This window comes from Alexandromys fortis, unplaced genomic scaffold (genome assembly GCF_014885135.2).
Source record: "Alexandromys fortis isolate MF-2015 unplaced genomic scaffold, M_Fortis_MF-2015_v1.1 scaffold_90, whole genome shotgun sequence".
NCBI classification, from domain to species: domain Eukaryota; kingdom Metazoa; phylum Chordata; class Mammalia; order Rodentia; family Cricetidae; genus Alexandromys; species Alexandromys fortis.
In genome coordinates this window covers 227,153-237,215 of record NW_026067985.1, presented here as the reverse complement: position 1 = coordinate 237,215, position 10,063 = coordinate 227,153, and the positions used below count along the sequence as shown (strand labels likewise).

General features: G+C 51.3%; 1 protein-coding gene across 1 annotated transcript in view; it reads right to left on the bottom strand.

The window, feature by feature from the left end:
* Positions 1–10,063, bottom strand: part of Tpcn1 (two pore segment channel 1) — a 57,002-nt gene that overhangs the window by 22,393 nt on the left and 24,546 nt on the right. Inside the window, exons 3-4 of the mRNA XM_050158894.1 lie at positions 5,440–5,567; positions 461–637 (exon numbers count right to left, since the gene is read on the bottom strand). Of these exons, the coding sequence (XP_050014851.1) occupies positions 461–637; positions 5,440–5,567 (305 nt within the window). The remainder of the gene's footprint in view (positions 1–460; positions 638–5,439; positions 5,568–10,063) is intronic.

Here is a 10,063-nt window from a genome sequence, read left to right as displayed (position 1 = left end):
CACACACCACACACACACCACACACACACCACACACACCACACACCACATACACACACACCACACACACCACACACACACACCACAACACCACACACCACACACACACACACCACACACCACACACACCACACACACCACACACACACCACAAACACCACACACACACACACACACACACACACACACACACACACACGCCGCCGTGCACGTTATTCTTTTAAAAAGAGGGCTATGTGAACACCAAACTCTATAACTATGCTCCCCCATGGGATGGAAGGAGAAGGACCCAGGGAAGACCCTCAGTGGGCCTCTTCCACGCATGACTACAGGATGGCCAGGTGTGATAGGCCTCCGTGTGGGTTCTCAAGGCCCCAGCCTATCTGTAGAGTCGCTGGAAACAGAAGCGTCCCCTTGGGTGGCGGGCAAGGCTCCACGGCTCCTTTCCCTGGAGCACTCACGTAGATGCCGAGCCGGAGAGCAGGGACAGCGGGTGACTCGCACAGCGACAGCAGCAGCAGGAGCAGGGCTGTGAGCAGCTCCATCAGGTAGAAGAGGTGGTTGTGTGCGAAGAGGTAGGCGGCCAACGCTCGGGCATCCTTGGGGTGTGTGAAGAACTTGTCATTGTTCTGGCCTTCCTACAAAGACAGGACAACTTGAGCATGCGAGTAGGCACGGAGGTGTCATGCTGGAGAGGTGGAGGGGCCGTAAGCGGGGCAGGTCACAGAGGCCAAGACACGGTTCAGGAGAGCCTCGCTGAACGGCCAGCCTTTGCCTGATGATGGCCAAGAAACATCTAGTTTGGCTTAAATCTGCCAAACTAGAACGTCTCAGACGTTGTGGAGAAGTACCATCCCTAGGGGTATAAATTCTTAGGCCTGAATTAAAGAGCTCACACATAGGCCAAACTAGCAGGCTGGCCTGGCTTTCCAGCCTTCGCTGTGGGCACTGACTAAATTCCCTGCTGTCCTTGCCAGTGGTGGACAGGACAAGGTTGGAGCTTCCCCAGAGGTGCAGAAGAAAGGAGAACTTTCATCAAACAGTCCCGAGCAACGGTAACACTCAGGAGCAGCCAACGACTACACCCAACAAGACTGGGGCTGCCCTGGAGAGCCTGCTGCACTCTGTGTACACAGCTCCTTGCTTAGGGGTCTCCAATGTGGGAGACGCAGCACCCCAATAACAACCTTGGTCATACTCCAGGACGCTGCTCAGTGCCCTACGACATACAGAGCCCCACAGGATGAACGATGCACTGCAGATGCCACCATACAGAGGCTGGGACCGCACTCACTCACACCTCAACTTCCCCAGTGGTTCAGTGTCCCAGAGCAAAGGACAGGTGAGACCCCTACATCCAAGAGGGCAGTAGAACAGCAATCGTCCCCATGGCTTTCTTCCCCTGCTGAGGAGGCCTTGGCTGTAGCTGACAGGGTCACTTCCTGAACGCTGGAAGCTGCTATCCTCATCAGCAACAGAAGAAAAACCGCAGGCCAGACAGAGGAAGCAGGGTAGTGCCCAGGGGACGCCGAAAGGCCCTGTGGTCTGTGCAGGGCATTATCTCCCACCATCTCTGTGGCCTCCAGAAGGTCAGGAAGCCTCTGCTTTAAATTACTAGACTGTGCCGTTCTGGCGCAACTGCTAAGGGAAGGCGTAGCTAGAGAGCCTGACAGGAGGCTCAGCTACGAACCCAGGGGATGGGGTGTTGACTCCCAACAGCAAAGATGGCCCGAGAATCTGCATCACAGGACGTAACGCAGCTCCCAGAGAGAGCTCTGGGCTTGTGCACAGACTGTCCACCCCAGCCAGGCCTCTGTTCTCTGTTCGCTCCAGCATGCCAGAACCTCAAAGGTCACGGCACCCAAGGGTGAGTGACAGGCAAATGTGAGAAGAGGAAGCCCCCAGCAGCAGACACCCTCGATGCAGCCAGGGCTGCAACCCACATGCAACCCACATACACCAGAGAGCTGAACTGGGAGTGCGGAGCTGGCCCTGACCCCACCTGGACAGCCCTCCAACACAGACTGGAATCCTAGGATCTAAGTTCTGCTCTGCTCTTTACTGTGAAAAGCTGATGCTGGGTCAGGCGAAATGGCGTGGCAGGTAGAGGTGCTTGCTGCCAAGCCTGATGGCCAAGTTCAAGCCACAGGGCCAGTATGGTAGAAGGAAACCAATTCCTCACAAGTTGTTTTCTTATCACCACATGCGTACCCCTGTTATAACGTACCCCGTCACATGCGTACCCCGTCACACGCGTACCCCGTCACACGTGTACCCTGTCACACACATACTCCCATCACAACGTATTCTGTCACATGCGCACCCCATCACACGCATACCCCATCATACGCACACCCCATCACACGCATACCCCGTCACGCACGTACCCTGTCACACACGTACCCCATCACAACGTATCCTGTCACATGCGTACCCCATCACACGCGTACCCTCATCACACATCTACCTCGCCACACGCATACCCTGTCATACGTGTACCCCATCACATGCATACCCTGGCACACACATACCTTGTCATACACGTACCCCCGGCACACACGTACCCCCGGCACACATGCTACTCCAACACAATAAACATAAAAAAATAAAAATCATTAAACTGATGTCTTAGCCAGGTGTAGTTGCATCATACACTTTGAATTCTAGCACTTGGGAGGCAGAGGCAGGTGGATCTTTATGAGTTCTAGACAAGCCTGGTCTACATAGGGAGTTCTGGGAAAGCCAGGGCTCCATAGAGAGACCCTGTCAAAACAACAGCAACAACAAAAAGATATCTTTAAAAAAATGTTCTCTATATGAGGACTCATCTTTTAAAAAAAAATGCTCTCGGGGGCTGGAGAGATGGCTCAGCGGTTAAGAGCACTGACTGCTCTTCTAGAGGTCCTGAGTTCAATTCCCAGCAACCACAAAGTGGCTTACAACCAGCTATAATGAGATCTGGTGCCCTCTTCTGGCCTACAGGCAGGATACTGTACAAATAAATAAATAAATAAATCTTTAAAAAAAGAAGTCAGGTGTTATTATTTAAAAAAATGTTCTCTATATGAGGACTCTAGATTTAACCACATATACTCACTATGAAGACCGGGCAGGCCCCAAACTTGTGCTGATCCTCCTGCCTCAGTTTCAGCTACCACACCTGGCCTGAAACCCATTATTAGGTTTGTCTTAGTTAGGGTTCTATTGCTGTAAAGAGACACCATGACCACAGAAACTCTTTTTTTTTTTTTTTTTTTTTTTTTGGTTTTTCGAGACAGGGTTTCTCTGTGGCTTTGGAGCCTGTCCTGGCACCAGCTCTGTAGAGCAGGCTGGTCTTGAACTCACAGAGATCCGCCTGCCTCTGCCTCCCGAGTGCTGGGATTAAAAGCGTGCGCCACCATCGCCCGGCTCGACCACAGAAACTCTTATACGGGAAAACGTTTAATTGGGGTGGCTTGTTTACAGTTCAGAGGTTCAACCCATTATCGTCATGGTGGACATGGTGGCTCACAGGCAGACACAGTGCTGGAGACGTAGCTGAGAGTGTTGTACCTTGACTCACAGGCAACAAGAGGTCTGAACCACTGGGCGTGGCTTGAGCATCTGTGAGATCTCAAAGTCACACACCTCCTCCAGCAAGGCCACACTCCTAATCCTACACTCCCTTTGGGGGCTATTTCCTTCCAAACCCCCACTAGGTTTGAGTCTAGGACTTTCTGTTGGCTAGTCAACTGCTATCCCTGGGTCTACAACCCCCAGGGTTCAAGGGATGGACGTCAGGTTGCCAGGCTTGAGCTACAAGCACCTTTACCTTCTGAGCCATCTCGCTGGCCCTTAATTTCCAAAAAGATACCTTCTCTTGTAAAATAATTCGAATAATGTAGGATTCTGAGGAAGTAAGAATGCCACCAGCAAGCTATTACCCTTTCATCTGTGTGTGTGCTATGTGGAGGCCAGAGGTCAAGGCACACATCTTGGATTTTTGGAATCTTTCAGTCTTTCACTGGCCTGGAGCTCATGGGTAGGCTAGGCTGGCCAGCAGCCTCACGACCCACTTGTCTCTGCCTCCCCAGGGCTGGAATTACAATCAAGTCCCTGGGATCTGAATTCGGGTCCTCATTTGTGCGGCAAGCACTTGACTGACCTCTCTCCCCAAGCCTACACTGACTCTTTACATAGACAAACTTTCAGATGTGTGTATGACTCTATGTGTATTTATGTACATATGTATGCACACACAAACACACATACATACATATACACACATGTACTCGTACACACATATGCATGCATACACATACAGATACATAAATACACACACGCGTATACACATGCGCATACATACAGATACACATGCAAACACACACATACATATACATACACGTGTATACACATACATATATACACATGCGCTCATACACACATATGCATGTACACATATATACACACACTCACATATACACATATGCATGCATATACACACTCGTGTGCACAACACAGACATAAATGCAGACATGTGCACACACTACTATATGCAGGTAAGTGAGCTTTTGGCAGCTTTAGCTGTGTGGTCAGCTTTGTTGAACATCTCCCTGCTGAACTGACACTGCAGAAATCAACAGCCATGTTGGTCTAGAACCGTTAAACAGAATTCTCCATTTGCACAAGGTAACTGACTAGTAAGGTTTCATTTATGGTAAGGTCGCATAGAGTAGAATTTTCTGCATAAACAAGAGCCGGTGTGGCGTGCACACTTGAAACCCCAGCACTCCTTAGTCAGAGGCAGGCAGGGCCTGATGAGTTTAAAGCTAGTCAGGTCTATATATAAGAAGTTTCAGGGCAGCCAGGACTACACAGTGAGACCCAGTTTTTTTTTAAACAAAAGGGAAGACATTATGTTTTCTGAGACTATCTGAATTTATGTCAACAAACATGCAATAGTTTTATAGAAAAGTACTGCTTTAAAACAAATTCCCAAACATTGCCAGGTGTGATGGCCCATGCCTTTGAGCCCAGCACTCAGGAGGCAGAGGCAGGAGGGTCTCTGTGAGTTACAAAACTGCATAAAGTGACCCTTTCTCAAAAAAAAAAAAGAAAAGGAAAGGAAAGGAAAATCCCCAACAAGCATAACGATCAGGCCTGACAGCGGCAGAACGGTACATGAGAAAAACAGACCGAGGAGGTAGCCCCACTGCCTGAACACTCCCCTGCTACAATACAAGGTACATAAGATTCCCTGAGAGCTGGGTCTGTGTATGTGGTCCTGGGAAGACAGAGAGGAGAGACTGGAGACCCGCCTGCTGCAAGCATAGCCACAAATAGGGCTCCGAGGAGGGACAGGAGCAGGGACAGGCAGGCAGACCACAGCAGCCTTCTGAACATGCCCTACCCACACCCCCACCCCATCCCTGCACCCAGGCACCAACCCAGCCGCACTCACCTGGAGGTAGATTGCTGCCTCTTGATAATTCATCTCCCAGTTGTGTCCAGGAGGACTGGAGGGGGACCTGTCGACCTGGGAGACCAGACTGGGAACCTGGGAGTCCTGGATGCTGCGGCTGCCCCCATCTGCATCGGGAGAGGGCAGAGACTTCCTTAGAACCCAGGCTGAAGAGAACACAAAAAGGCTCAGCACAAGGTTACTCTGTCAGCGCTAACCTGTGCTGTTAGCAACACGCATCAGGGTAGCTGATCAAAAATGCCTTCTTTCTCTTAAAAAAAGAAAGAAGAAAGTGCCAGCAAGATGACTCAGCAGATGAAGGTGCTTGCCACCGAGCCTGATGACCTGAGTTCAACCCCCAGCGTGCACGTGGTGGAAGGAATACAGATGCCTTTAAGTTGTTCCCTGACCTCCATACGTGCATGGGCACGCCAACCCTCTCCCATAAATAAATGAATGTATTTCTTTTAAAAAAAGAAAAAAGCACAAAAGAGCAGAGGGAGTGGGGGAGGGAACAGCTAAACCTACACATGTCTACATATCTTTAGAAAAAGACATGCAAAGAAGAAAAGAAAGAAACCGGCTGCTTGTGAGGGGTAAGGGCTGCAGGCTCACTGTGTAGACTTTTGACTTTTGGAAGCATGGGGGGATCTTGCTCAGTCAAACATTGAACCAAAGTGGATCCCCGCTCCCCGCCCACCTCCTCCAGGACCTTGTCCTGCTTCGTCTCGGCAGACTGCCCTCTCCCAGCCTCAGCCAGGCTGTTTGGCTTGGACAGAGCCGGCCCTGGCTAAAAGCAGCTGACCCGAGCTTGCCAGCAGAGCCAGGGTTCATGGGGGACGAGCACTGGAGCCAGCCAACTGGAGCCGCATTTGGCGCTTGTCCTGGGTCAGCTGGGAGAGAGGGGCTCTTTCTATCCTCTGCCTGCACTAGAAGGACGTCAACAGGACCCTTGACTGAGCATGCTCCCACGGCTTGTCACAATCCGTAGTCTCTCCTGATACACATGGTGAATTTGAGCACTGGGCAATGAGTCCGCCTGGTTAATCTACCGAGAAGAAGGGAATCTATGACAATCTGGTACCCCACAACCCACACTGCAAACGAGGTCTCCAGAGGAGGAGACCAGAGTTTAGACACTGCCGTTTGCACAAGTGATGGAAACAAAGCAGATGTGTGGTAGAGGTGGCCACACGGGCTAGGACAGAGGGGCCAGGTCTGCAGGGCCACTGGGTATGGCCATCCACAAGGCTGTCCCCACGAATTTATAAAAACACAGAGGGGACTGTTGACACTCACTAAAATGTGCATGTTTTAAAGCGTATGGCTTGACAACTATGATTTTTGGTAGTGCTGAGGATGGAACCCAGGACCCTGTGGGTGCTCTATCGCTGAGCTACACCCTCAGCCCAACCAGGTGTTGTGTCTGCACAAGTGTGAAAGCAGCAGCTAAGTCAAGGAGTAAAGCCAGCTGGGCCTGGCAACACAGGCCTGGAGTCCCAGCTATCTGAGACATGAAGGCAGGACGATTTTGAATTCAAAGCCTGCCTGGATTATAGAGTGAGTTCAAGTCCACCCAGACTGGTGAGATGGTTCAGAGGGTTAAGGGTCTTGTCAGGTCTGATGACCTCAGCTTGACCCCAGGATCCACGTGAATCAAGTAGAGAACTGACTCCCATGGTTGTCCTCTGACTTCCCCACGTGCACAGACAGACACAGTAAACAATTAAATATTAAAAATAGGCCAAGTATGATGGTATACTGGAGAGGTCTGGAGGCAGATGGATCTCTTTAAGGTCAAGGCCAGCCTGGTCTATATATCAACTTCTAGGTCAGCCAGCATTACAAAGCAAGACCTTGTCTCCCCACAAACAAACAAACAAAAAAATCAGACAAACAAAAAACCCAACACATTCATTAGTTAAAAAAATAATGAATGAATGAATGAATGAATGACTCAAACGTGAAAGTGGGGCAGAGACACGACACATCCAGAAAACAGAGCATAGTGTGCGCGAGGCCCTGGGGTCAACCCCTGGCACGTAAAAACTGAACTAAAAAGATAAATAAATGAAGCCCGAAGTGGTGGCATGCATCTTTAATTCCAGTACTTAGGACACAGAGGCAGGTGGAGCTCTGTGAGTTCGGGACCACCCTGGTCTACAGAGCAAGTTCCAGGACAGAAAGGGCTACACAGAGAAACACTGACTTGAAAAATCAGCAATACACAATAAGAAATCCATAAAAAGGACACAGAGCCATCACTTCCTCTGCCTCCTGTCCTTCCCACATGACCACTCAGCTGCTGCGCCTGATCACTCTGCGTCTTAGAATCTGAAGACATCGTCCAGTCTACACAGGCGTCTGCCTCCTCTCACCGTAGTTATCCTGAATGAATCTGCCTTGTGTCATGTGTCAGTTAGCGCTGCGCTACTGAGCGCATTCCATCCTCAACTGTGCCCAAGTGCCCGCGGTGTCCCTCCTGACATCCACGGGCAGACCGGGCTTGCTGTGGGGAGTAAATAAATACCTAGAGCTCAGGTGACAGGTCACAGGTTCAACTTCTCAGGAGTACAGACTAGGCTGGGCGCAGTAGCCAGATGCAATCCCAGCACTGGGGACTGGGACAGGAGGATCACGGCAAGCGTGGGCTACATAGACCCTGCCTCGAAAAGAACTCACCAAACAAATTCACCCAATCATACCTCTCTCCATTCCCATGGCTGCCGGAGCCTTCCATGTTTGTGGACCCTCACCAACCAGTAGGCGTGTGCCAGGGCTGCATTTTAGGCTCAGAGCTTCAAACCGGCAGATCCCCAATGCTGAGTTCCATCGCTCACATCTAACACCTCCCGACATCCCACCACGTCACACCCTAGTCCCACGATGGGGACGGAACTCAGGGACCCCAGCACACCAGGCAAGTGCTCCACCTTGGGGCCACATCCTCGGCGCCCCCACAGCTTCCCAACAGCCTTGTAAGGTGTGGTCGTGGAAAAACAGACTGTCTGATTCATTTCTTCCTGTCCAATCCAGACTCCTTGTTCCTCTGCTGGTCACAGCTCTGAAGCAAGTCTCATGTGCACATGTGTGTGTGTGACCGTGCTGGTGTGCACAGTACACAGGCAGGAAACTCCTGACAGGAGGGACAGTGCCAATGGAACAAAACAGGGATGGAAGGACACAGCATCACTTCGAGCTCTAGTGTGACGTGCCACACACTGACAGAAGAGCCCTATAGGGTGCGTCCTGTTACAAATGTGTCTCTGGGAGAGGCTGAGCCAGGATGTGGGCCCTGGCGGTAGGGCCCCAGAGGGATGCACTGGTCACTCTGCTGCAGGTGTGGGCATCCTTGGGAAGTTCCACCTAACCATGTCTCTCTGCTATATAAGATCCTCCACGGGCCCAGCCTAAGGAGAAAACCATGTCCCAACGTGTACAAAGTCTTCGCAGGCAGGCAATGCATCAGTCATGGACAGCAGCTGCTCATCCAGAGCACCAAGGGGCTCTGCAGAGGGAGGTGACAGTGGTACCGCAGAGGCAGCATGTCACCACCCTACAGCTACAGACTACACACAGCTAGAAGGGACAGTGGAGGCAGATGTGTACAGCGAGGCCTCGGGACTCGGGAACAACTGGCAGAGACTATGTAAAATAAAATATCAAGTCAGTGCTGAGCTCTACTTCGATTTGGGCGCATGCGTGTTTTCTTTTATCCCAGAAATGAACTGTGACTTGGAACTAACCGTTGCTCACGAATGCAAACCCAGCACTGCCTTGCTCACAGGGCAAATGTCTCCACGCAGAGGACAGATCCCCTGGAGGCACCTGGAGAGCCTGTGCTCCACCCTCTGTGGGAGCACCTGCAGAGGCAGCCAGTACCCCCACAAAGGGCCTCTGGAGGAGGCTCTGAAACAACTGCCCACCAATGCTGGAGCAGAGAGGAGATTCAACGCCACTCGGGAGAAGAGGCTGACCCACCTGAGCGTGCAACTGGGGGTATCAGTGTCTTCACAGGTAGGCAGCAATCGCCACAGGCAGGGCTGAGGATGTGGCTCAGCTGACAGAGTGTTTGCCTAGCGTGTTCAGAGACCCAGGTTCAATTCCCAGCACCACACATATCTATAAATCAAACCTGGGCATGGCAGCTTACACATGTAATCCCAGTACTTAGGAGGTTAAGACAGGAGGATCCGAGTTCAAGGTCACTCTCCCCTAAAGTTTGTGACCAGCTTGAGATTCCTAAGATGGCCCAAAACAAAACAATACAACAACAACAACAACAAAACACAAACCAACTACCTAATCCACAAAAGCAGGCAGGCAGATGCAGGTGGCCTGTGAAACAACCCCAAACTCAGGAGCTGAGGGGTCAGCAGCTCTTGGACTGTGTGTCAGGGACCGAGGCCTTCCATCATCACTGCCTAGCTAAGCTGCACTGCCCCAACAGGACAATAACACTGTCAGCATCCAGGAGCCTCGGCCCACCCAACCTATCGGGACACCACTCAGTTTGTACTGGAATGACAAACACTCACAGGGTGAGGCTTGTGCACCAGGCACATCACCAGGACAGGATGGCTTCTCTCTCACTAGGGGGAGCACCTTTGGGCTGCTCCAGCCG